Source organism: Gossypium hirsutum, chromosome A01 (assembly GCF_007990345.1).
Source record: "Gossypium hirsutum isolate 1008001.06 chromosome A01, Gossypium_hirsutum_v2.1, whole genome shotgun sequence".
Classification (NCBI taxonomy): domain Eukaryota; kingdom Viridiplantae; phylum Streptophyta; class Magnoliopsida; order Malvales; family Malvaceae; genus Gossypium; species Gossypium hirsutum.
In genome coordinates, this window is record NC_053424.1 from 14,077,311 (window position 1) to 14,104,769 (window position 27,459).

Sequence of the window (27,459 nt, forward strand, 5' to 3'; positions counted from 1 at the left end):
CATGAACTTTGGTTCAATTTATAATGTTATACTTAACATTTTGATTTGATTCAGTTTTTAAAAATAACTGGCATCATTATTGATATAATACTATTTTACATTTACATATATTATATACACAAGTAATCATACTTATCTATAATATAAAAGTAAATTTATGTATTTATTTCTTTAAATGTGTACAGTTGAATTAAAATCAAAAGTTTATACATATATTTGAACTCAAATCAAAGTTTAATATGTATAATTGCACAAAATCAACTTTAATATATTAAGGTTCATTTATAATTTTAATATTTATCCTTTAATAATATATCTATGGGCCAAATAATTAAGTACAAAAAAGACAAAAGCCCAAAACCTTGTATACTATTTTTTCTACTATCATTTTGTTCCTTTCAGATTAAGCCTGTTGCTACCCCGTTACTATTTGCTTTTTTTAAGTCTTCAATTCATTTATCATAAATCAATCTTTTTTCCGTTGTTGATAACTTTAGGATTGATGTTGCAATTAGTTATTGACTTTGCTTGGTAAAAGTATTATAAAATGTATGCCATAGAATTACATTTTAGCTCATTTAGTCAAGAAATGAGTAAATTAACTCTTGTAAGTTAGATGATTGAGTAAAATAACTCTCTATTAAAATTTGATACTTATATATAAGGTATAATAACAAATTTACCTTCAATTTTTACACATTTATTCAATTTGACCCTTAATAAAAAAATAACAATACCTTATATATGTGTAAAGGTTGAGGGTCAAATTGAATAAATATGTAAAAGTTAAATACTAAATTTATTATTATACATTATATATAAACACTAAATATTAACAGATGGATTGTTTTACTCACTTAACTAACATATATGAGTTAATTTATTATTTTTAATAAAAAATTAAAATATAATTCGAGATATAATATAACAATTTTGTGATTTTTTTATCGCTATTAAATTATGTTGTGTTACCATTAGTATTGTAATTGTTATATATATATATAAGCGACATGTATGATTTTAATTTAGTTTTTATCATGAATATTTGTTTTTTTACTATATTTTCAATTTAATATTGTTAGCGTATTTATTATTTTTGTCTTGTGTTAAACTTGTTTGAAGGAATAAATTTTAAAATTAGTGATAGTTTAATTGAGGTATACGGAGGATATATATTTTGATGATCACCTAGCCTGCTTGACGTGGATTACCCTCAAGCGACGTCGTTCGGTTATAGCTAAATACCTATTTTGCCATCGAACAGTCAAGAAATTATCAGATTCACCCTCTGAATTTCAAATTCTAGAACCGCGCTTTATCTCCTCTTTCTTTCTTTCCTTCTTTGGATCCATCATCCTTTGGTCTGTATCTCTCTCGATCTCTCATAGTCAATTAAAAAATTCCATTTTCTTTTTCTTTAATTTTGTTCGCCGTAAATGGAAACTGAAACTCGTTGCTATTGAAGAAGAAGAAGAAGAGAAATGTCGACAATTGAGAAAGTGTTGGTTCAGATCTTCGAGAGGAAGAATCGAATAATCGACCACGTGAAGCAGCAAATCCTTTTCTTCGATCATCAACTCGCCTCCAAGTGTCTCATCGATGGCTTTGTTCCACCTCCTTGGCTCCTCTCCTCTTCTACTTCCAGTAATCTCTTTTTTCTTCAGCTTTATGTTTCTCATTTTTCCTTTTTCTTGAAATTTTACTTAAGTGCATTTTTACTTTATTTCAAAATTATCTAAAATAATATGGTCTCAGTTTCCTAATTAATGCGTACATTTCATTTTTCTCCGTTGGAATCGTCGAATTTCTTCTTCTTTTTCTGGTTCTTTCTGTTTTTTTTTTCTTTTCTTAAATGTAGTCTTATTACGCATAATCGATGTGAAGTGCTCTTTAACAATGGCGTCCTTATTTTTTCTTAATATTCCTTTTTTAAATTTCTATTAGAAGCAAAATTCCACTAAATACTACGTTATCAGTATGTCATGAGTTTACCTTTTAATTACATTAATAGTTTTGTTTGTAATGCTTATTTCTTTTTTTTTACTAGAAAATGTTTGCAGGAATTTTTCAAAGTATTGAACTTCTTTTAAGAGAAAAAAGTTTTTTTTTCCCTACTTTCAAGTACGTAAACTTGAATTAACCATTGAAAATTTGCCTCTTGAAAGATAGAAAAGCCCTTTCCTTTAGAATTCTTGATTGCATTTCAATTTTGTAACTAAATATCGCAAGTGTTCTAAATTGTGTCTATGATCCGTAAACAGCTAATTTATTGGATTTTTAAACAAGGTAGTGTCTACTTTTTAATTACAGAGTTGAATAAGGAAGATCTTATCTCAGGACTCCTACTTCCACATTCACAGGCTTCAATTCCTTACTGTTCTCTGTATCAACAGCCAGTTGTTACAACTGATAACGTTCAGTTACCCCATATTTTATGCTCCCGAATTGATGCTTCAAATGAAGGCTTAGATCAGTGCCTTCCTGGTAAAGTTGATGAGCTGGACCCTAGTGTTACTTCTCCTCCTCAAGATTGTAGAGATGGAATGATGTCAGATGTTTGTCCTGATCATTGTTCATCACTGGCAAGAATCCAGAGATCTAAGTCTAGGCAACGGGCTTTGGAGCATCGAAACAGTGCAAAAGCATGTAAAAACAATGAAAGCTGTGAGAAGAATGGTAATTCTTCCAATAATCAAAACAAAGGGTCCGAATTTGCTTCTTTACAGTCAGATGTTGTGGATAAGTTGGAATTGATTAGATCTAGTGATATTGTTGTGACTCATGAGGTGGAAAAGGTAGAGAGAGGGCAATGCAGGAGCAAGGGAAGGAGTGAAAATGTTTATTCTGGTAGGGTAACTAGATCAAGAGGTTCAGTTCAACCTTCAAAGTCCATGAGTGGGCTTTCAGGTGCAGGAAACACTTCTTCTGTTGCTAAGCAGGATGATGTGGTACTTACAGACTCCATCAGTGAATCAAGACAACAGCTTGGTGTTTTTCAAGAGTTATTGGAATCAAAATTTGTGGGACCTGTTCATGCTGGAAGTTTAGGAGTGAAAACTGAAGGTCAACTCCAGAGCAAGGCAAAGGGTGAAGATATCTACTCTGGTAGACTCACAAGGTCAAGAAGTTCTGTTCAACCTCCAAAATCTGATTATAGTCCGCCAGGTGCAGGCAAGAGTTTTTCTGTTGCAAAGCAGGATGGTGCTGTGCTTACAGAATCCATTAACAAATCAGGATTACAGCATGATGCTGCTGATAAGTTATTGCAATTTGTCAAACCAGTTGATGTTGTAACTTGTATAGTAGAAAAGGAAGAAAGAGGTCAATGCCAGGGCAAGGAAAGAGGCAAAAGCATTCACTCTGTTAGCATCAAAAGAGTTAGACATTCTGCCCAACCTCCCAAGTCTCTTAATGGGTTTTCATGTGCTGGCAAAATTTCTGATGTTGCAAAGTGTGATGGTCAGCACAATGTTGTTGATGAATTACTGGAATCAATAAAGCCTTCTGCTATCTCGGCTCGAAGTTGTGGTTCCAAGGAAGCAAATGATCCCCAAAGTAACGAAAAGAATGTTTGTCAAGGAAGATTGAAAAGATCCAGAAGTCATAGCCAACAGCAAAACTTCGAGAATAAACATTTAAAGTTGGATAGCAATCCTGACAGCAGCACTGATGATGGCATTTGCAAATCAATGCAGGTGGCCTGCCTTACTCATGATCTTAAGGAGTTGATTAAGCCTTGTGATATCACTGATGAAAGTTGTGGAATAAAGGCCACTGCAAGTGACAACCATACAAAGCTGAGTACTGTTGTAGACCAATATAATGATGGTAGTACCAGATCAAGAGCTAACCGTAGTGCAAATATGTTTAAACATGTTGATTCTTCTAATGCTCTGGAGTCTGCAGTTAAACAGTCCACATCAAAAGCTTCCAATAAGCCGCCATACGCAAAGTCATCAGGCAGGTCCAAAGGAATTGAATTTAAGGATGTTTCTGGTACTCAAGTTAATCCCCTTCCTTGTGCCAATGACAGTGGTCTTGCTGAATTGAATCAATGTGACACAATTGTTGCCGACACTGATGCAGATTCTGATGAATTAGTTGAGACTCATTCCGCTAGTTCTGCATCTAACTTGAATGGTGTTAACGATCCTCTTCTTGCAAAAACATTGAATATGCACGACAGAGTTGACTTGGAAACAGTAAGAACGAGCCCACACTCTGAGTCTGCTATGATGGTGTTACCCAAGCAACTTGATTTTGATGATTTGGGAGAGAGCACCTTGAATGAGGCTTCTAGTCTTATATCAGAGCGTGAAGAAGTGATCAACTCATTGGAGAAAAGGTTTCTTACACCACTACCTTGTGCAGATAAGCTGGATGAAGTAACTTCTGATCTTTACCAAGAAAAATACAACCCATCCCAGGAAAAGCTGTTGAACCAAGAAGCTATTAGAGAAAAAGAGAAAGAGTCCGAAACAGATTTGAACAAGACATCTGGACCGGGCAGAACTTCTAATTTAAATGTTGTGTCCTTAGTAAGAGAAACACCTGGGGCTTCTACGGATGCTGTAAGAAGTATTCTGCCTGAAAGCAATGAAATCTCTGAACAAAAACCTTTAATGGAAGATCTTTCAACTACCTTGAAAGTTTCTAATGAAAATTTGTTTGGAAACTCACTAAAGGATGCAGCAGGATCTAGTTTAAATACTGATACAGCGATGGAATATCTCTTTAGGGAGTATGAGAAGCTTGAAGAAATAAAATCTGTGATGTCAGCCCAAAAAGCAAGTAATCAGAATATTGATTTATGTGGTTGTCCTGCAGTTTTGGCAGATACTGATTTCACTAGAGTTTGTAGCCCTGCCCTGCTAAGAAAAGCATCTGCAACTTCCAGTGATGCTAGTGAGCATCCTTGTGTTGCAGTACTTGAAGAAACTACGGGTCATTCTCTGAAGCAGAAAATGGAGCCAAGTCTGTGTCAATACCAAGATGCAGATTCAATGGGAAGATGTATTGCTGATGACATTGATTCCGTTCTAGATCACAAACATGCAAAATCAAGTGAAAACAAAGTTGCAACTCAATCCATACAGCCAGGTAGACACTTTGGCACCCACATGGAAGGTTCATGGTCTCATAAGCGGAGGAAGATTGAAGGTCAACAAAGTAATTCGCTGTCTTTGTCAACAAGCTCGAAGGTAAAGCGCTTTAGTTTAGAAACCGGGTTTTATCAAGAAATTTGACTTGTACAAGATAATCTTGTGCTTATCCTAAATCTCATGACTTTTCATATATAACAGGGAGAAGATATTATGCTATTAAATGTCGATATGTTTCTAGCTGATGAAGAAGATCAGAATGCGGTATGCTAATATTCCTGTAGTTTTAGTTCTTAATTATTTTTAGTATCTAGGACCTCCAAATTCATACTGATGTCTTCTAATTTCTTCCTCCTATAAAATGTTTGCACTTTCACCAACTTTTATCTTTGTGATGAAACTTAATTGTTTTATTTCAATGATAATACTACCTCTTGAATTGGCACATTTAAGAAACTTTTGGTGACAAAGGATTTGCGCACAATACCGAGTCATAGATTGTAATTATGCTTTGGCTTGCTGTCTTCATTGCATTAGATGGTTGTCATTGATGGCTGGCTTTCCTCTTTGTGTCTCTTCTAATTGATCTTAAATTCTCAATTCTCTTTATCTTGCTTATTTTGGACTCCGTTACTATTACAATTTTTGTGCATTGTTCACTGGTCCTTCACTGCTTCATTTCATAAATAGCGTACTTACATATCTGGAACAGGTTATTCATAAATCGCACAGGTTTGCTACATGTAATTTGAACACTTGCTAAGCGAATGCCTTATTTTGTGCTTGCCAGGGGAAATGTAATTGGAAAGAGAATGGTGGAAATGAAAGCCCCCCATCCAACTTTATGCATAAAAAAATTGATAAGACTTCTATCTCAAGTTTGCCACAAGAGACTCTTGAAAGTATTGAAGATCACTCAGTGGAGGGAACAAGAGCAGTAGATCCTTCCAGCACAATGTTTAGTTCAACAAGGAAATGCACTGCAGATGAGAACAAAGTACTATTGAATGTTGGCTATAAATCAGAATTTGGCAATATTGAACATTTTACTTTTGATGGAACGAGCAAGCAAGAAAGTAAATCTCAACTTGGAGAAGATGGTGTTAGTTCTCCATGTCGACAACCTACAGACTTGACAATGTCTGAACAAAGCAGACCAGAAGTTGAGGGGTTCATTATTCAGACAGATAGTGAACAAGTATTCATTGATGGCGAAGGAATTAGCTTTCACAGTCTGGACCTTCCAAAGACTACAATCGAACGTGCTGGCCTCCTGGAGCAGCTTTGCAAGTCTGCTTACGTCCATACCCCATTATCCCAATTTCCAACCACATATAGATGGCAGCGAACAACTGATCTTTACCAGTCTATTCCTAATGGACTTCTAGAATGCATGAACCTGAACAGCACCCTTCTCAACAATGATGCTTTGAAAGGTCAACTTAAAGTAAGCACCAGTTGCTTTGGTGAGGATATCAACAATGCTTTTCTTGGAGGATCCTTTTCAGATTGCTTGCCGTTTTCTAGTTCTCGAGTTACTGGAGATGGGAAGAAACCATATCTTTCTCCTATTGGTAAACTCTGGGATAAAATCACATTGAACTCTGGCAGTTCAGAGAAGCGAGGTAGCTTAAATCCTGACCTGCCCTGCATTAGTGAAGAAAACGAGAACATGGATGAGGCAGTTGATACATTTGAGGAAGATGCAGCTTTCGAAGTTGAGGCTTGTTCTGGAAAAAGGGAAGCACTTGCTGAGATTAAGGAATGTCCAAATGTTCCTGCAGCAGTTTCTGAAAGCGAACAATTTACTGTTAGAGATAGTCTAGACTCTGTGAACACAACCTACAGCTTCTCTGGGACTGAGAACGGGATCAAGCAGAAGGTTGGAAAACACAATGCCAGCAAGAGGAGAGACACAAGTAAGTTGAAACAGAACCGGAGTATGCTGCCAGGGGCTAATGGTACCAAAAGGGCAAGTGAATCACTTCGTAACAGGTTCAGTAAACCACAATTATCTGAGAAAACCAGGCTGAGAAAAGGTGGGCCAAGTTTCTCACAGAAGGAGTTAAAGGTCAATAATATAGTTTCGAATGTCACTTCGTTCATTCCAATTGTTCAGCAAAAACAAGCAGCTTCCGTTACCACTGGTAATCATCTTCTTACCACTGGTAATCGTCTTCTTACGTCTTCTGCAGCTGTTCTTTTTGTCTCGTTTCTTCACAGAATTTTATGAAAACTACTACATATAGATCATGCAGATGCTTTAAATTTTCTGTAATTCTTTTAGGGAAGAGGGATGTTAAAGTGAAGGCACTAGAGGCTGCTGAAGCTGCAAAAAAACTTGCTGAAAAGAAAGAGAACGATCGAAAGATGAAGAAGGAGGCCTTAAAACTTGAACGAGCAAGGTTGGAGCAAGAAAATTTGAGGCAGTTGGAGCTTGAGAAGAAAAAGAAAGAAGAAGAACGGAAGAAAAAAGAGGCTGATATGGCTGCTAAGAAAAGACAGAGGGAAGAAGAAGAAAGGTTGGCGAAAGAGAGAAAGAGAAAACATATGGATGAAACACGGAGGCAGCAGCGTGCTCCTGAAGAGAAGTTGCGTTCAAAGAAGGATGAGAATGAAGAAAAGTGCCAAGCCCCGGTAAACTCCCTTATGTTGTAAAGGAGATATTGTATTTTAAGTTTGCCTTTCTGTAGAATGGCATTAACTTTGGGTCTCTGTTTTAGGATGAGAGAGCACAAACAACGAAGGGTCCTAGTGATGAAGCAGCAAAACATAAGAAAGTGCAAAAAGAAATAGCAGGCGGGAATGAAGGAAAAAAGTCAGAGATGGAATTTAGCACAGCTGTTGCTTCAACTTCTGTAAAGGCATGCACAGCTATTGAAGATAACAATACAAAGGTAAAGTTCTTTTTAGCGGTATTACTGCTATATTCAACTAAATGTTAGGTCTCTTTATTGCTAAACCATCTGGATTGGAGCGTGTTGTCTTATGATGGAGAAAATGCTAAAAGTATTATCTCAGCTTGTATTGAGAAGGTATAACATATGTTTTTCACCATGTAAAAACGCAAAAGAGAAAGCAACGTCTGCAGTGAGATTTTCTTATCCAAGTGTTTAGGTTAATTTGCAGCAGACTGATGGAATCATCCCTTGGATTACTTGCTATATTAATACCAGCTTAACCTAAACCATCTCTTGGATGTTTCTTTTACTAATTGAATGTCTGTTAATATATTTATTTTTATTCAAGCATGATGTGGAGACTGAAATGAGCACCATGGATAGAGGAAGAGGGAACAATAGCCTGATTGCAGATACAAGCCAGGAACAATCATATGATATTTCGCCATACAAGGTTTCTGACGATGAAGATGAAGACGATGATGAACCGAACAACAAATTTGTTCCATCATGGGCCAGGTATGTGACTTAGTTTGGTCATCCTAAAATCTGGCGTGGAACACATGCACCATTCCATAATGATGATTATGATGTTTGACTCTTGGTGATTTTTGCAGTAAAAATCGTGTGGCTCTTGTTGTCGCTTCCCAGCAACGTTTAGATCCAGAAGTAATATTCCCCCCAGGAAGCTTTTGTAGCATTTCTGAAGGTGATTATCATAAAAACCATAAATCTTGTACCATGTCGGTCAATTGGACTAACAGTCGTTCTCTTAAATAGTTCTCTTGCCAAGAAAGCTCCAGCAATATCGAGTGAGTTAGATTGAATGGTACAGTTTTGAAAACCGTAGTATCTTCGGCCGACTCAATGACAGCTCTTCTATGAATAGAAAGGTACACCGTCTCTTCAGTTTGACTACCATTTTTAAGGCAACTAGCACTTTATAAAAAATGTTTTAAATAATGTTTATTCCTAAAACCCTCCCCTCTAATGAAATTGTTGCTTCTTTTGCTGTGGCAGAGCGAGTAGAGAGACTTCTTGGAAGAGTAACAAGCAGGAGATTTTAAAAACTAAAAGAAAAATGTGACAAATGATGTAAATGGTAGTTGTGCCGGCATCAGTTATGCTAACTGTTTTACACCTGGCAAAATTCCAAGTCGCCAATATGCTAATGAGTGTTCTTCTAATCCAATCCCTCACTGTTTAATGATACAAAACAGTGAATAAACTGAGCTCCATGGAAGCAGTTGCGATGATAGCAATGTCTTATAATTTGAAGCCTAGAGAGGCCCAAAATGAATAGTTCTTGGACCTTTATAAGCACTAAAGGTGGGAGAAGAATGTTGAAATTGTTTATTTGGTTGTACTTTGAAATCCATTGGTGTAATATCTCAGTTCTTATACCACTGATAATGGTTTTTATTTTTTAGGCAGAATGAACATGTGATGTGATGATGTTGGAGCATCGCAACCTTAAAATTTTCTATTCGTGTAACGGCTCAATGACGTGGATTTGGATTTGGATTTGGGTTAAGGTTTGGAATTGGACCCAATCATATTATTGATTTCCAAAATAATATCAGATTTCATTGTTTTGTCGGCTTAGTTGGCACGGCCTCCTTTCTTTTTCAAGCTGACACCAATTCTGATCCACTTTCTATGTTGCCGTTTGAGTTGCATAAAGAAAATCTAACTTTATAAACGAAAGAATATATCCCTTCGGAATCTGATTTCACCCAAAAGTTTAAAAGTTTATATTCAAATCTTTTTCCACTCACTATCCATTTTATAAATTTATATTTTCTTTTTTACTTTTTCACTTGTATATCTTGAAACAAAATAAAATGATATATATTTGAAAGAGTTTATAATATATATTTGAATTGTTATCTATTCTATTCTATTCAAACCCCATCAATTATATTATAGGGGTTGGGTCTGTATTATCACCAATATATATATAGGAGTTGGGTCTATTCATCATTATTGGGTCAAATGTGAACTTGCTCGGCTTTAAAGAAAGAAAGGGAATTCAGTCACATGGCTGTCAGAATTCACCAGTCCGACATATACGCTCCCAATCACCTTAAAAACGGTCACTTTTCAAAACCCCATTCCAAAAAAAAAAAAAGAAGTCCCTTTTTCATTTCTCTACTCTGTCAAATCTATAATAAAACTACACCATGGCGAATATACAAGCCACCTTCAACCTTCCTAACCGTTATACAATAATACACGATTATTTTAAACTAAATATTATATATATTAAAAAAAAAAAGACCGTCATTGTGTCTCTCTTTAAAGCCCCACAGGCGCCTATTTTCTAACCGTTTAAACCACGTTTCCCTCTTTCTTTCTCATGCATTGTGTTTTGTAAACAATTCAAGAGCTTCTTGTTCGACTGTTCCTTTTCCAGTCCAAGAATCAAAACAATGCTGCCATTGCCAAGGATCCTTCTTGTTTCCTTGTTTCTTCTCTTAACCTCAGCTGAAAACACCTCCTTTGATTTCCCTTTCTTCACTGTCAGGAACCTCACCCTTCTCGGCGATTCCAATCTTAAAAATGGCGGCCTCATAGGCCTCACCAGGGAGATTGGTGTTCCTTATTCAAGCTCGGGCAGCCTTATCTATGAAAACCCAATTCGTTTCTTTGATCAAGAATCCAATATCACTGCTTCTTTCTCAACAAGTTTCTCTTTTTCCATTAACAATCTCAACCCAACCTCTTTTGGTGATGGCTTAACCTTTTTTCTTTCATCTGATAACCTAACTCTCGGCAGTGCCGGTGGGTATCTCGGTCTTGTCAACTCTTCACAACCGACCAAGACCAGGTTTTTAGCCGTTGAATTTGATTCTAAGCTTGATACCGAGTTCAATGATCCCAATGGGAATCATGTCGGTTTGGATATCAACGAGCTCGATTCAATCATCACAGCTGATGCATTGTTGCAAAACATTGATTTAAAGAGTGGGAATTTGATTACTGCTTGGATTGATTACAAGAATGATTTGAGGGTTTTGAATGTTTTCTTGAGTTATTCAACTGTAAAGCCTCCAACCCCATTGTTATCTCTGGAGATTGATTTGTCTCACTACCTTAAAGATGATATGTTTGTTGGTTTTTCAGCTTCAACAGAAGGGAGTACTGAAGTTCATTTGATTTACAATTGGAGTTTCAGGACTTTTGGTTTCCTGCCTGTGAGATCAAGATCACATCCTCATAATGTATCTGTTGCGCGGAAGCGTGTGAAAGAGTAAAATTATTGTACTGAAAAATCACACTAAGTTCAATTCCCAGGAAAGAGAGGTAGATCACGAAGATCACTTAAATACCAAGTCTTTCCTAGCCAGAATATCCCTCTATCGTAATTTAATAGCACAATAAATCACTACAATCACATTCACAAAATATGCAAAACAAATAATAAAGAACACCAGAATTTTAACGAGGTTCAGCAAATTTTGCCTACGTCCTCGGGCACTACCAAATATATTTCACTCCAAAAATTACAAGTGAAATTTACAAATAGAGAGAGAGAATAATGCCTTAAGTAGATAATGGCAATTATGGGATGAAGAAAGTAAGCAATGGTTAGGCCTATTTATAGTTGAGGTTCAAGGATCAACTTGCAATGTCCCTATACAATTAGGGACCAAAATTGCAATTATCCCATGCCAACTTTTAACCCAACTTGCCAACCAATATTACTTTCTACTTTCGGTGCCCACCCCATTTGACTTTTCAAACAATGGTGAGTTCCAATAATCTCCACCTTGAAGATTTGATTACGATAATCTTATCTTCACACAATTCTTTCTGCTTTTGACAACAATACTTGATAGTGCCTTCTTCAACTGTTAAACTTGCAGGATATTAATCAAGTTCAAACAATGTTCGAACTTGGTTGCTTGTTACCACCTTGGTCATCATATTTGCGGGATTATCTGCAGTCTCGATCTTCTGAAGACAAATTTTCCCCTCTTCAATAATTTCCCGCACAAAATGGAATCGTACGTCGATATGTTTTGTACGTGCATGATAGACTTGATTCTTTGCTAAATGAATAGCACTTTGACTATCACAATACACGTTAATATGCTCCTGAACCAACCCCAAGGTTTTAGCCATACCTTGTAACCAAATAGCCTCCTTTACAGCCTCTGTTACAGCCATGTACTCGGCTTCTGTGGTTGACAATGCAACTGTAGACTGTAGCGTAGACTTCCAACTTATTGGTCCTCCAGCAAGTGTAAACACATAACCGGTGGTTGATCTTCGCTTGTCCAAATCACCGGCATAGTCAGAATCAACGTACCCAATAACACCTTTACCAAGTGTATTATCCTGCTTGAACAGTAATCCAACATCCACGGTCTTCTGAATATACCGTAGAATCTATTTCACAGCTTGCCAATGTCCTTTTCCAGGATTATGCATATACCTGCTCACTATACTAACTGCCTGTGAAATGTCGGGTCTTGTACACACCATTGCATACATCAAGCTACCCACTGCATTAGAATACGAAACTTGCAACATGTATTCTCGTTCCGTATTCGTCGAAGGAGATAGTTGTGCAGAAAGCTTGAAATGAGAAGCCAACGGGGTACTTACAGGTTTTGTCTGCTCGTTCATGCCAAACTACTGTAGTACCTTTTTCAAATACTGCTTCTGAGACAAGCTAACTCTATCATGAGCTCTATCTCTCCATATTTCCATGCCGAGAATCTTTTTAGCTTCTCCTAGATCTTTCATCTCAAACTCGAGATTGAGTTGAGTCTTCAATCTTTCAATCTCAACTTTGCTCTTAGATGCTATTAGCATATCATCAACATATAAGAGCAAGTATATGAAAGTTCCTTCTTGTAGCTTCTGAAAATACACGCAATGATCAAATTTACTTCTTGTGTACCTTTGCCCTTTCATGAACTGATCAAATCGCTTGTACCACTGCATCGGAGATTGCTTCAATCCATAAAGCGACTTTGTCAGTTTGCAAACCCAATTTTCTTTTCCAGCAACCTTGAATCCATCTGGCTGAGTCATATAAATTTCCTCTTCCAAATCACCGTGTAAAAACGCGGTCTTCACATCAAGCTGAACTAGTTCAAGATCATATTGCCCAACCAAGGCTAGCAAAATCCAAATAGACGAATGCTTCACAACTGGAGAAAACACTTCATTGTAGTCTATTCCTTCTTTCTGAGCGTAACCCTTTGCTACTAATCTAGCCTTGTATCGAATTTCATTTTTATCAGGAAATTCTTCCTTCTTTGCATATACCCATTTGCATCCAATTGCCTTCTTTCCCTTGGGTAGTGTCACCAACTCCCAGGTCTTATTTTTATGAAGAGACTGCATTTCTTCATTCATTGCTTGCTTCCACTTTACACCATCAGGGTTACTTATTACTTCTGTGTAAGTAGAAGGAACATCATCATCTGTAATTGGAAGTGCATAGGCCACTATATCATCAAAGCGAGTAGGCTTACGAATCTCTCTTCTTGGCCTTCTATATGCAATTGAATCTTGTTGCTGTAGAGGTTCTTGGGTAGGAACCTCTTCATTATTTGTCCCTTCAATATTAGCTGGATCATCGTTAACCTTTTCAAGCTCCACCTGCTGTAAAGTACTACTGGTTTTGTCATCCTTTTGTGAATCCTTGTACTTCAACATGGTTGATTCATCAAAAGTCACATCTCTACTGAAAACAATCTTCCTTGTATCAGGACACCAGAGACGATATCCTTTTACTCCATTAGTTATACCCAAGAATAATGCTTTCTTTGCTCTTGGGTCTAACTTAGATTCTTTTACATGATAATATGCAGTGGAACCAAATACATGCAAAGAATCATAATCAGTAGCAGATTTACCAGTCCACATCTCCATAAGAGTTTTTCCATTTATTGTAGCTGATGGCAAACGGTTAATTAGATGGCACGCATATGTAACTGTCTCAGCCCAAAATTTTTTGCCCAATCCAGCATTGGATAACATACATCGAACTTTCTCCAGTATAGTTCGATTCATTCGTTCTGCCACCTCATTTTGCTGTGGTATATCCCAAACAGTGAAGTGTCGCACAATGCCCTCATCTAGGCATACTTGTAGAAATGGATCATTTTTGTACTCAGTACCATTATCTGATCGAAGTCGTTTGACCTTTCGACCAGTCTGAGTCTCCACCATCTTCTTCCATTTCAGAAATGCATCCAAAACTTCACTTTTTCTTTTCATTAGATACACCCATACTTTTCTTGAATAATCATCAACAAAAGTAACAAAATAGTGCATACCTCCCAAAGAAGCTACTTTGGTAGGTCCCCACACATCACTGTGAACGTAGTCCAGAATTCCTTTCGTATTGTGAATTGCTGGACCAAATTTTACCCTCTTCTGCTTGCCCAGAACACAATGTTCACAGAATTCCATTTTGCCAGAATTTGCACCTTTCAATAAGCCTTGCTTCACCAATGTCTGCAAAGCTTTTTCACCAGCATGTCCCAATCGCATATGCCATAATCTGGTAGCCTCTGAATCTACATCTTTTGTAGAAACTGTTGATGTTGATCCAATAACTGTACTTCCATTTAAAAAATACAAGTTATTTCTTCTTGTGCCTTTCATCACCGTCAGTTGCCCAGCTACTACTTTTAGTAATCCATCTCTCAAAGTGATTGTGAACCTTTTAGATTCTAGGACACCTAATGAGATGAGATTTTTCTTCAGGCTAGGTACGTAGCAAACATCTGTCAAGACTTGGATTGAGCTGTCGTGATTCTTCAATTGGACTGTACCCACTCCCATTGTCTTACAAGCACTATCATTGCCCATAAGAACAATTCCACCTTCTAGCTCTTTAAGACTAGAAAACCAGTCCTTATTAGGACACATATGGTAAGTACATCCTGAATCCAAAATCCACTCATCCGTTTGACATGCCATTGCCATGCCAACCAAGCTAAAGTCTGACTCCTCATCATGCTCCGCTACACATGCATTAGAAATAGCCTTGCCCTTTTGTAGCTTAGGACAATTCTTTTTCCAATGCCCTTTTTCACGGCAAAAGGCACATTCATCTTTGGCGGGTCTCCCTTTGGACTTTCCCCTTCTACCAGATTTGCTGCTGTGTGAACGACCTCTTACTGTTAAGACTTCTACGGTTGTATCTTTGTGATCTCTTTTATCTTTCTTTCGAGTCTCAAATCTATACAACGCATTACAGACTGCATCAAATGTGATCGTGTCTTTCCCATGAAGCAATGTGGTGGTAAGATGATCATATTCATCAGGAAGGGAATTCAGCAACAATAATGCTTTGTCTTCATCTTCAAATTTCTCATCCAAATTTAGCAAGTCTGCTAAAATTTTATTGAATGAGTTCGCATGGTCATTCATCGACATACCAAGTGCATACGTGAATCGATAAAGTTTCTTTTTCATATAAAGCCTATTTTCAAGACTTTTCGTTAGAAACTTTTCTTCCAGTGTATCCCATAACTTCTTCGCTGATGTCTCCCTCATGACAGAGTACTTCTGCTCTTTGGCCAAACATAGGCGGATTGTACCACACGCCTGTCTATTGATCTTGGCCCACTTCTTGTCATCCATCTTGTCAGGTTTTTCTTCAAGGGCTATATCTAGCTCTTGCTGACATAAGACATCCAGGATCTCACATTGCCACATACCAAAATTATTGGTACCGTCAAATTTCTCTACTTCAAATTTTGCATTTGTCACAGTAGTCCTTGCTGATGACGATGCTGCTGCCATTTTTCTCCTCAATCCCAACTACTGTATACGTGAACAGTACCGTATACGTAAATAGTACCGTATACGTAAATAGTGTTGTATACGTAAATAGTACTGTAAACGGTCGTATTCCCCAAGTACGAACCTGGCTCTGGTACCAATTGTTGCGCGGAAGCGTGTGAAAGAGTAAAATTATTGTACTGAAAAATCACACTAAGTTCAATTCCCAGGAAAGAGAGGTAGATCACGAAGATCACTTAAATACCAAGTCTTTTCTAGCCAGAATATCCCTCTATCGTAATTTAATAGCACAATAAATCACTACAATCACATTCACAAAATATGCAAAACAAATAATAAAGAACACCAGAATTTTAACGAGGTTCAGCAAATTTTGCCTACGTCCTCGGGCACTACCAAATATATTTCACTCCAAATATTACAAGTGAAATTTACAAATAGAGAGAGAATAATGCCTTAAGTAGAGAATGGCAATTATGGGATGAAGAAAGTAAGCAATGGTTAAGCCTATTTATAGTTGAGGTTCAAGGATCAACTTGCAATGTCCCTATACAATTAGGGACCAAAATTGCAATTATCCCATGCCAACTTTTAACCCAACTTGCCAACCAATATTACTTTCTACTTTCGGTGCCCACCCCATTTGACTTTTCAAACAATGGTGGGTTCCAATAGTATCTGAGAGTTCAGTATCAGCAATAACAGGCATTCCTATTTCAAATTCTACCAAAAAACACCATAAGAAGTTTGGTTTAGGACTTGGTATTGCTGGTCCAGCTTTCTTTTTTGTGGTTCTTGCGATTTTTGGTTATGTTTCTGTGAAGAAATGGAAGGGTATGAAAGTAGAAAAGTGTTTGAAAGCAGAGATTTTGACTGGACCAAGGGAGTTTAGATACAAAGAGTTGTATGCAGCCACAAGTGTCACGGGGCTAGACCTTTCGTCTCGCAATCCGTGCGGCCTTAGGCGATCCGTTCGTCCAAACTCGCCCAAGTCAGCCTTACTCCCAAAAGAGAGGATTCTTTTAGAACTCCTCCAAGGCACCAATTTATATAGCGGAAGCGATTGTGCCAAAAGAAGCCACAAGAGAACAACAGAAAGCTTAAAGAAAGAAAGTACACAAAGTGTTTGAGTAAATGCTCAAGAATTCTATTACTCTTGAGAATTCAAGTTACAATGGATGATTTACAAATGAGGGGGAGGCTCTCTATTTATAGTTGAGCTCCCCCAAAACCGACGGTCAAGATACATGTACATCGACGGATGAGATTCACTATATCCCTTGATTTTAGGGATTTACAAGATTTACCATATCAAATCTAATCTAATCTTACAAGATATGATTCTATTCTATCTTCTAAGATTAGTTACCAAAATTGCCTAAGTTGCCATGTCTTCATCATTGGGCCAACCAAGCTTCAATCTGATAGGCTTCTTTAGTAGTTCTTTGAATCGGCCCAGTTCTTGTGGGCTGAATGTCCCCCATCTAATCGATAGACCTCCATGGGGCGCTCCTTGCGGCATGGTCACGGGCTTTGCACTTTGGCCCGTGACATTCTCCACCACCCAATCTCGCAACGCCCTCGTTGCGTTTTCTGGATGACACTGACTTGATTCACTGTGAAACTCTTTCGTTGCCTCGGCTTCTTCCTGACTCGTCTTGCGATCAGGTTTTCCCTTCCTTCGGAACTTATGCCTCGACTTCCGTCGCCTCTTATCTTGAACTGTTCCACTCGTTGGTACATTCTGTTGGCAAGTAGTCTCCACTTTAACTTGCCCCAATTTTGACTTGTTTCTGTTGGAATCCCCTCGATTCTCATACCTCGGCTTCGTACCGCCCACAGTTCATTAGCCTCCTCGCTTATGAACTTTGAAAGGGCCCCTACGACCTTGCCAAGCCAACAAGTCAGAATTCAAAACACTATCAGAGTGTTTGCAATGTACCTTACTCGTAACATTTACTCGTCTCGACTGTCCTTGCATCGCTCCTTTTCCCTTGAAGCCCGATGCACAACCCACCTTTCCCAAAGGTGTCAGCTCCACAGTCGATCCCGCAGGCTTCATATCAGTCCCTTGCGCCACTAACACTTCCGAAGAGGCTTTCGTAGCATTTCGTTTTGCCGATTTAATGTTTCTCCCATACAAAACATCTTCGACTTGTTGGATTGACGATAACACCTTAGTCCCAACTTTCACATCCCGATGTACCGGCACAATACTCTTTGTTGATGGACCGGTGGCAATATGGATTTGATCGGCCCCTAGTTGCAGAGTTGCCTGAATCCTGACAAGGAAGTTTAAGCCAAGCACAAAATCGTAATCATCTAATTGGATTACCTCGAATTCTTCCTTGCTCTTCCATTCGCCGATTTGTAGTTCCACATCACGAACTACTCCCACAGTTGGGGCTTTCTCAGAAGTTGCTACCTTGATCTTTTTATTCAATTTCCTAATCGACAGACCAAGCTTCTTCGCAGCTTTTTCCGACATGAACAAGTCCAATGCTCCCATATCAATAAGAGCACTCCGCTTCTGACCCGCAATGTTGATGTCTACAAACATCAACCCATTTTCATTCCTCTTCCCAGGAATGAGCACCATCGAATTGACTTTCGATGTGTTTCCCTCGGTAGGCTTCGCCTCCTCCTTCGGCTCATCCTTCTTTGCTGAAACCATCACTTTATTTGGACATTTACGCGCCATGTGTGGTCCTTGACAAAGGAAGCATTTTATCTTCTTCCTATTGTCCCTTGGGTTGTCTAATCCCCGCTTCGCATCTCGTGGTTTCCCGTTGCCACTTGTGCTATCAGTACTGTTGCCCCCATCACTATGTCCCCTTTCATTTTCTTCGTGGTTTCTCTCACCATTGCCCCTTCCATTGGGCTTAGATGCCTCAAGCTTGTCTCCCGCCGGATCAAGCTCAACAAAGGACTCTGCTTCAGCCATGGCTACAGTAAGTTTGGTGATTCATTGCCTTCGCAACTCCTGCTTTGCCCACGGCTTTAACCCATCCTCGAACCAATAGAATACTTCTTTCTCGCTCAAGTCGGAGATTTGAAGCATCAACTCGCTAAATGCCTGCACATACTCCCGAACAGTGTCTTGTTGCGTGAGATGACGCAACTTAGCCCGAGCCTCCTTCTCGGCATATTGAGGGTAAAACTGCTTCTTCAACTCTCCTTGAAACTCCTCCCAAGTTCCAATAGCCGTTCCTCCACGTTTCTCATCCGTGGACCTACGTCGCCACCACAAGAGAGCAACATCAGAAAAGTAAATCGAAGCAGTGTTTACCTTAATGGCATCATCCTCGATGCCCATCGCTCGGAAGTATTGCTCCATTTTCCACAAAAAGTTGTCCACATCCCTCGCGGATCATGCACCCTTAAACTTATCCGGTTTTGGAACATCAATTGCATGTTGCTTCGGCCTTGAAGACAACATCCCATTACTCAAAGCGGCTTTGTAAATCGCGAGCTCCCCTTTGAGCTCCTCCATTTCTTTCTGCATGGCTAGCACCATATCCTCGAGAGCTTCATCCCTCTCTGCCAGCTTTACCTCAGTAGACTCGAGTAATTCCGTTATCTTTTCCCTATTTGCACCGAGAGAATCCAACACAAAATCTCTGAGTTGCTCCTCCATTGAGTCTAACCCATCTGTGCGTCCCTCGACCAATTCAAGCGTCTCTTTCACGTTCCCTACGGATTCCTCGAGATTCACCACTCGATTTTCCAAAGCTGTCAGCATTTCCCTCGAGCAACTGGATTTTCTAGCCCTCCCACGGGTCTCCATTGGCTCACTCTGACCAATGACTTCTTTCGACATCCCAACAGTGCCTTCGAACCACTCGAATAACTTGGTTCAAAACTTGGCTCTGATACCACTTGTCACGGGGCTAGACCTTTCGTCTCGCAATCCGTGCGGCCTTAGGCGATCCGTTCGTCTAAACTCGCCCAAGTCAGCCTTACTCCCAAAAGAGAGGATTCTTTTAGAACTCCTCCAAGGCACCAATTTATATAGCGGAAGCGATTGTGCCAAAAGAAGCCACAAGAGAACAACAGAAAGCTTAAAGAAAGAAAGGACACAAAGTGTTTGAGTAAATGCTCAAGAATTCTATTACTCTTGAGAATTCAAGTTACAATGGATGATTTACAAATGAGGGGGAGGCTCTCTATTTATAGTTGAGCTCCCCCAAAACCGACGGTCAAGATACATGTACATCGACGGATGAGATTCACTATATCCCTTGATTTTAGGGATTTACAAGATTTACCATATCAAATCTAATCTAATCTTACAAGATATGATTCTATTCTATCTTCTAAGATTAGTTACCAAAATTGCCTAAGTTGCCATGTCTTCATCATTGGGCCAACCAGGCTTCAATCTGATAGGCTTCTTTAGTAGCTCTTTGAATCGGGCCAGTTCTTGTGGGCTGAATGTCCCCCATCTAGTCGATAGACCTCCATGGGGCGCTTCTTGCGGCATGGTCACGGGCTTTGCATTTTGGCCCGTGACACAAGAGGGTTTCACTCAAGTAGGATCATAGGACGTGGTGCATTTGGAAATGTTTATAAGGCCGTTTTCTTTTCTTCGGGGGCTATCGGAGCGGTGAAAAGATCGAAACACTCCCACGAAGGGAAAACTGAATTCCTTGCTGAACTGTCCATTATAGCTGGCTTGAGGCATAAGGATTTGGTTCAGCTACAAGGTTGGTGTGCTGAGAAAGGTGAATTGCTACTTGTTTATGATTTTATGCCTCATGGAAGCCTTGATAAGCTGCTTCATCCAGAACCTGAGAATGGGATATTGTTGACATGGTCCCATAGGCAAAATATTGCTATTGGATTGGCCTCTGTCTTAGCATACCTGCACCAAGAATGTGAACAACAAGTCATTCACAGAGACATTAAGACAAGTAATATAATGCTTGATGGCAACTTTAATCTAAGACTTGGTGATTTTGGATTGGCAAGGTTGATGGATCATGACAAGAGCCCAGTTTCAACACTTACTGCAGGAACCATGGGCTACCTTGCTCCTGAGTATCTTCAATATGGGAAAGCGACTGAGAAAACGGATGTTTTCAGCTACGGTGTCGTTATTCTTGAAGTGGCTTGTGGTAGGAGGCCAATTGAGAGAGAAGTAAACAGCCAGAAAATGGTGAATTTGGTTGATTGGGTGTGGGGATTGTATGGTTAGGGAAGGATCATTGAAGCTGCTGATACAAGGCTAAATGGGGCTTTCAATGAGGAAGATATGAGGAAACTGCTGCTTGTAGGTTTGAGCTGTGCACACCCTGATAGTGCTGAGAGGCCTTCAATTAGGAGAGTCCTTCAGATACTTAACAATGAGGCAGATCCTATACCCGTACCAAAGATGAAACCAAGTCTCACTTTCTCTTGTAGCTTAACTGTTGAAGACCTTGTCTCAGATGATGAAGAAAGCAAAACAACTGCTTGAGGGTGAGCAGGAATTCAAAGCTGACTTAGAGTTAGATTTAAATTTCTAATATGCACAATTATTTGATTGTTTTAGGACCCTACATTATAGTATTACTTCAATTTAGTTTCCTTATTTTGAGACTAGGAGTTCATTAGTCTGAGTTCAAAAGTACTGTATTGAACTATGAGGTCTCTGCTGTAACCTAAAAATATATTTCTAAGTTTTGAGACAAACTTACTGTGATCTATCATTTTCCTTCATCTAATAAGATGAGAAAAATGAAGAGAAATGTTCTTGACTGCCCTTGGAGGCATGTTCCTTTTCATTAAGTATTTGCTGATGTTAGCATCTTATTCAACATAAGAGCTTTTGCTAGGTGATTCTTGGGTTCATAATTGGTTTCATTTGTGCTTTCGGTTGCTTAAATACTTACAATGTATATACTTCCATTTGTAGCAATCCCTTCTGGTAAGTTTATTCATCTAGAAAGGTTCATCAAGCTAGAAAACATGGGAACAATGAATCAGAATCCAGTGACAAAAAATTGAATACTTACAATGTATATACTTTTGTAGCAATCCCTTCTGGTAAGTTTATTCATCTAGAAAGGTTGATCAAGCTAAAACAAAGGAACAATGAATCAGAATCCAGTGACAAAAAATTGAATCAGCATTTTAATTTACATCATAGGCAAACTGTTAATGTACAGAAGATGGCCTAAAAGTTGCCATCAAAATGTGATCCTCATTTCCAACTCAGTAATCCTAATATTTGTATAAGAACTCTAAATGTCATACAGATTCACAATAAAGTGTGGAAAAAAAGCTCAAAACTGCCTTTAAGCTTTAAGCTTGAGTTACAAATTAGTGGTTCTTCTTATCTTTTCAACTTTAAGAAATGAATCAATGATATCGTCACAAAACCGTTTGTTCGATGAATCATTTACTACATCCTCGGTGTTCCTTGACTTGGATTTTTCAACAGCCTGTGGACTATCCATTGCACTTTCTAGATGGGAACGAGTATTGTCATGGCTCTCTTCTTTATCAGATGGTAACAATTCGGTCTTCCATTTGATGCCAACAGCCTCTGCTTGATCTGCAAACAACACTTTCGAGATAGGTGATGCACAGATCTCTTTATAAGTTTCATAACTAGCGGCATGGGTATTTCCACCTTCCAGAAGTTGTGAAAGAGGATGCAAATGAGAAATTGCATCGTTACTTTGCTCTAGAGTTTCCTTCAAATTCAAAAAGTCTGATACCAACTCTGCCTTGCTGAACTGAACAAACACTGCAGTTTGATCTATACCGTATGTACAAATAACAGAGGTAGGACCAAGGGTTTTGCAGATGCAATCTCTTATCATACTTGGCTTCAGTTTTGAAGGGAATCCCCAGAGTAAAAGGATGTTCTTAAATAAAATCTTTCGATATGGCTTTCTGATCATATTAGAGCCTGACAACTCTGCAGACCGGTTACCAGTCCTCAGATCAATAATGTCTCCATTAATCCAACTCAGATATAGAAGGTTCATGTGCTTCTGCAGCTTTTCATTTTGGGTCAGATTTTCAGAAGGAGAATGAAGCTGAAAGTCAATGCCTAGATGACTGCAAGCCTGGGCAAACACACAGCCTGTCATAAAAGCATCATAACCAGCTTCATGCTTGGCTCCAGAGTTCCAATTAGAAGACCTGCAAATTAAGGCTATGTTTTAGTGTGAAAGCCTAAAAGGACATCCAAGTTGTTACTCAACTTGGGGAGGCAGCAAGAGTAGCATTAATGATTTGTTATTAATGCTAACAGCCATTACAAAGTGTCCATGTTTAGATAATTAGCCTTACGGGGTGATACAGGATAATTAGATCTCGTAAATATGAAAAAGTGAGCTAATATTAAGCTCTACAATTCAGATTCCAAAACTAGACAGAACTTGAGGAGGAAGAAAAAAGGGGAAGGATAGAAAGGAAAGTTTTAAGCTATTATGATAACATAAATCAAGGGCTTTTTAACCAATTCACTTTAGAGAGTTTGGGAAGCGAAGGCAAACCTCATTTCATCCACGTGGACCTCAACCTTAACACATGGCTCATAAGACAGAACATTACGTGTAAACCCGTGAGCTATCTCTGGGCATAATAATGAAAATGCTGAGGATAATGATGTGCTAGATCTCTTCATCTTTCGTTGTAATGTGTAGTCAGCATTCAAAAGTATTTTGGTGTCAATGATACTTGGGAAGTATTTGTTCACGCAGGAGACAAATTCTTCAGCTGTTGAAGGAAGAGGAGCTAGGAATTTGCTGTGTACGTGAGCAATATCTGTATCATAAAAGAAAAACACTTCAGTAATCTATCTGACTAATATGACATCTTCATATAACTTGTGACTGATATTCATACCCAGGATGCAATTGTGACCAACAATCAACTTATTTTCTGAAGAAAGGAGATCGATCACATGACGAAACCCTACTGCAGCATTGATCTTCATTTCTGCCCTTCTCTGATGATCAGTCTTCACCTCCTCCTACATAGAACCAGGCAGAGGAGAAGAGTCATCACAACATGCAAAAGAAACCACACCAAATGCAGCTGTCAGATTCATACTTCCATTTACATAGCCCCAGTATATAATTCCGGCACTGTCAGGTTTGTGCATAATATACCCATCATACCAGCATCAATGCATTGAAACTCTCTCTCTCTTCTTTTTTTTTCTTCGTTTACTCCACTCATGATGCTAAATGTTTAGAAAGCATTTCCCAGCCAAATAAGGAACCATTCTACCTAGGGAAGAAAACAAACAGAAAAGCGTCTACAGTTCTATGCTTTAAAAGATTTCTAACATGAACATATAAACAGTGTTTTGTATTAAAAACAGTTGAATGCTGATCATCTAAATATGGAACAAACAGACAGATCTTCCTCACAGAAGTATTGTGTCTTACCATAAGTCTCGCTTTATCACTCTCTGAGTCTGTATAAACTACTAACTCTTCTGAAGTACTTTCACCGTTAAAACAAACATAAGTAAGATCTTTGAAATGCTTCCTTGTGACCTGCAGGGTTTCAGTTCCCCGGATATAATCTTACGTCCTCAGCAAAGATTTAAATAAATAAAAAACGAAAAGACAATTCTTATCAACACTATATTGATGATACAAGAATAAAATGGTCTTCAAAAATCTTTCCAAATGAAAGTCACAATGAAGAGGCTAAACATAGGAGATCAAACAAAATTCGAGAGAGATGTAACACCATATACCATTCGTATCAGACTAAGTTGGTGAGAAGTGAATCCATCCAAACTCAGAGCAGGACGCATCTTGAAGAAAACTGTCCGAAATTGTTGATTTAAGTCATCAGGAACCTTTTCTTCTTGAGGCCCTCCTACCCTATTCTGTAATAAATCATCACGCCATTCACCCAATCTTTTCTTCATTCTTTCAGTGAAGAGAACATCAGCCACTCGGACCAACGGTAAGTCCGTAGTTTCTCTTAAATTATGAGACGGATGTGTTAACTGATCTCCTTTAGGTGATATTAATCTTTTACGAGCCTCATCTTCTTGTCCTCTGGACAAGTAAGATATACCTGAGATGCAAATTCTCAAAGTAAGACCAAAACACAGGTTTCAGAAACTGTAACTCAAGCAATAAAGGCAACAATGAAGAATTGAGATATGAAAGATAAAGTACCTTCATGTATGCAAGCGTTGAAATCAAACTGATATTTAGCCAAAAAATCCATTGATGTCGTTTGGCAAAGGAATTCATAAGAGGTCCTATCAAGTGGAATTTCTTGACGAGCAAATACAAAGAAATTGTGCCTGCCAAGGATATTAGACCGTTCAATTCCTTTACAAGAAACATCATTCAAAGATAAAAATGTTCAAATTAAAGGGAAGCAATACAATTATCATACTTCCCCTACTCATAGCAATTATAGTGAATTTAAACCACAGTCCATTCTCTTTGTTAACTTCGCCAATTTCCATAAATAATTTCTCTACAAATGGCTCAAATTGCCCTTTTTTTCCCTTCTCTTAATTATCATCAATCAAACACTAAAACAGTTCAAACTAAGCTAAATTCAACCATCAAAAACCTTTTTTCCCCTCTCAAACGAACAACAAAGACCCTTATTTTCATTTTCACCATGAAATAGCATCAGCAATAAAGTATAACAAATAAATATATAAGAAAAAGAAAAGGAGAAAATTTCACGCGGGTAACATTCTTTACAAATATAAAATGTTAATTCAAATGAAGAGGAATATAAAACTAACGGGTGAGCAATGAACGACTGCTTAAGTGAGTCCCAACGAAAAGGGCAAACGCCGAACTGAAGAACAGCGAATTTCTCAGCGGAATCTTTGACTTTGAGATACCGAATATCAAACCGATCAAACTCGAAAGATTCCCTCCAGGGCGCGCTAGTTACCCCCGTCATTTCCATGTCGATGGCCACGAAATCGGCAGCTCGTACGTGCGAACGGAGTTCAACGAGGGCCGATTCGAAGTTGGATCGTGTCACGTGCTTCAGAGGGAACGTCGGGGAAGGGGTGTCGGAAAAGGCACGTGATAGCGCACGTGAGAGGATAAAGGCCCTCTGGGGCCAGTGTCTTGTGGTGTTCATGAGAGCATGACGGTGGCAGCAGCGACGACGGCGGGTGGGATTTTAGAAGGGCAGCGGACAAAGGAGATTCGGTTTTGAGTTATTGGGCCACTGGGTCCTTGCCCCTTGGGGTTTAAGCTTTTAAGTTATCGGCCGTAAAAAGCTAAATGATGTCGTTTTATCTACTCTTCTTTTCTCTTAATTTCCTAGGTAAAATTTTGGGATTTTCCGCAATGAAACTCGAGTAAATTTGAAGAAAATGACATTTTTTTTAAAATAATTAAGGATTTATGGTTTTTTTTTTCAAATTTAGGAAAATGATTTTGGAGAAATAATTAAGGATTTATGATTTTTTTTAAATTTAGGAAAATGATTTTGGAGAGATAAATGAAAACGTGTTCTACAATAAGTATTTTATCTTGATGTATTTGAAAACGTATTTTATAAAATGTGCTTTGTTTAATAATTAAATATATATAAATACAAATATATCAAATAAATTAGTTTAAAATAAAATATATTTAACACAATAATAAATATAAAAAATATATAATTTCGTTATATAACTACATATTTATTAATTTATATATATAAATAAATGAGTTATGAATTAAAAATATTTTTAATATAATGATATATATAAAATATATTTTTTTATTTTATAGTTACATATTTATTATTTATTTATATAAAATCGTCATATTTCTTTAAATATACAAAAAACTGATCTATTTCTCCATTATCTTCTAAAATTGACATGTATTACTAACTTACCCATTAAACTCTGCCATTATTGCACATTTTAAATTTCTCTCAAATTTTAAAACATTTTAATTATATACTTAAATTATTAATATTATATCAATCGCATCCTTTTATTATAAAACCGTTAATTTAAACATTAAATGACACATAAATTATAACGTGATATAGTTTAAAATAAAAATCTTAAACAAAAAGTAAAGTATTGCATTTAACTTTTAACATTAAATATTAAAAACAAAGTAAAATTGGAAAAACAAAGAGAGTGAATGATAGTTTAGTTTTTAAGCTTCAAAAACATTAAAACCAGATTCTTGCAATATTTATTTTTTTAAATTTTTTATTTTAAATTATGTCACATAATATATAACGTATCATTTAATGATTTTAGTAACGAAAAGACTTTATTGATATAACATGGATAGATTAATAATGTAATTAGAATGTTTTAAAGTTTAAAGACCAATTTAAAATAAGAATCATGATTTGAGGATGTCTAGTACAATAAACTCCCTATTTATCTATCTATTTATATATAATATGAATTTTTGAAAGCTTTTAAACCAATAAAAATATTTTGTATTTTTTATCATTGTTGATAGAAGAATGTAAGAAAAAGTTTGGAGAGAATTCAGTTGGCAGATCAAAAGTCACGAGTGATTGAGTTGTCCTATGAAACTTAATTGAGAGAAAGGAATAAGAATAAAAATTGTGTTATCTTTATCCTCAAAGTGTATATAAAGATTTTTATTGAGATCCATATAAATTATATCTTATTCCGTGTAAGGTGATTATAGTTTAAGTTTAATATGATAGGAGTAGATATTTATGTGTAACAAGTTAATTAGTTAGCACAAGCA

General features: G+C 37.6%; 2 protein-coding genes and 1 pseudogene across 6 annotated transcripts; 2 read left to right on the top strand and 1 right to left on the bottom strand.

Annotated features, from left to right (window-relative positions):
• The first annotated feature begins 1,302 nt into the window (after positions 1-1,302).
• Positions 1,303-9,607, top strand: LOC107952991 (uncharacterized). 4 transcript variants are annotated; one of them, XM_016888211.2, is made up of 11 exons: positions 1,303-1,644; positions 2,311-5,201; positions 5,304-5,366; positions 5,893-7,270; positions 7,390-7,739; positions 7,826-7,999; positions 8,352-8,521; positions 8,620-8,711; positions 8,783-8,895; positions 9,023-9,331; positions 9,433-9,607. In XM_016888211.2, the coding sequence occupies exons 1-9, from the start codon at positions 1,482-1,484 to the stop codon at positions 8,821-8,823; spliced, it is 5,322 nt and encodes a 1,773-aa protein (XP_016743700.1). In that variant the 5' UTR covers positions 1,303-1,481; the 3' UTR covers positions 8,824-8,895; positions 9,023-9,331; positions 9,433-9,607. The 4 variants fall into 4 exon arrangements, with proteins under 4 accessions (XP_016743700.1, XP_040932585.1, XP_016743699.1 ...); XM_041076651.1 differs by having other exon boundaries at positions 5,893-7,249; XM_016888210.2 differs by having other exon boundaries at positions 9,023-9,607.
• A 407-nt stretch (positions 9,608-10,014) lies between these two features.
• LOC107952989 (probable L-type lectin-domain containing receptor kinase S.7) lies at positions 10,015-21,273 on the top strand (annotated as a pseudogene).
• Positions 21,274-21,869: 596 nt separating this feature from the next.
• On the bottom strand, positions 21,870-26,098 carry LOC107952988 (poly(A)-specific ribonuclease PARN). Of its 2 annotated transcripts, XM_016888208.2 has the most exons (7): positions 25,509-26,098; positions 24,919-25,049; positions 24,486-24,814; positions 24,169-24,279; positions 23,621-23,747; positions 23,269-23,539; positions 21,870-22,912 (listed from the first exon to the last, which is right to left on the bottom strand). In XM_016888208.2, exons 1-7 carry the CDS (start codon positions 25,856-25,858, stop codon positions 22,075-22,077), a joined length of 2,157 nt encoding a protein of 718 aa, XP_016743697.1. In that variant the 5' UTR covers positions 25,859-26,098; the 3' UTR covers positions 21,870-22,074. The 2 variants fall into 2 exon arrangements, with proteins under 2 accessions (XP_016743697.1, XP_016743698.1); XM_016888209.2 differs by lacking the exon at positions 24,169-24,279 and having other exon boundaries at positions 25,509-25,963.
• Between the last annotated feature and the right edge of the window lie 1,361 nt (positions 26,099-27,459).

What these genes read in the sequence shown, in the direction of transcription:
- LOC107952991 (XM_016888210.2), top strand. Translation starts at nt 1,482, where the DNA reads ATGTCGACAATTGAGAAAGTGTTGGTTCAGATCTTCGAGAGGAAGAAT. An exon ending in AAGAAAAGTGCCAAGCCCCG is followed by an intron (nt 7,740 to 7,825) that starts GTAAACTCCCTT and finishes TCTCTGTTTTAG; the next exon opens with GATGAGAGAGCACAAACAAC. An exon ending in CTTTTGTAGCATTTCTGAAG is followed by an intron (nt 8,712 to 8,782) that starts GTGATTATCATA and finishes TCTCTTAAATAG; the next exon opens with TTCTCTTGCCAAGAAAGCTC.
- LOC107952988 (XM_016888208.2), bottom strand. Translation starts at nt 25,858, where the DNA reads ATGAACACCACAAGACACTGGCCCCAGAGGGCCTTTATCCTCTCACGT. An exon ending in CAGTCGTTCATTGCTCACCC is followed by an intron (nt 25,050 to 25,508) that starts GTTAGTTTTATA and finishes TATCCTTGGCAG; the next exon opens with GCACAATTTCTTTGTATTTG. An exon ending in GTCCACGTGGATGAAATGAG is followed by an intron (nt 22,913 to 23,268) that starts GTTTGCCTTCGC and finishes CTTAATTTGCAG; the next exon opens with GTCTTCTAATTGGAACTCTG.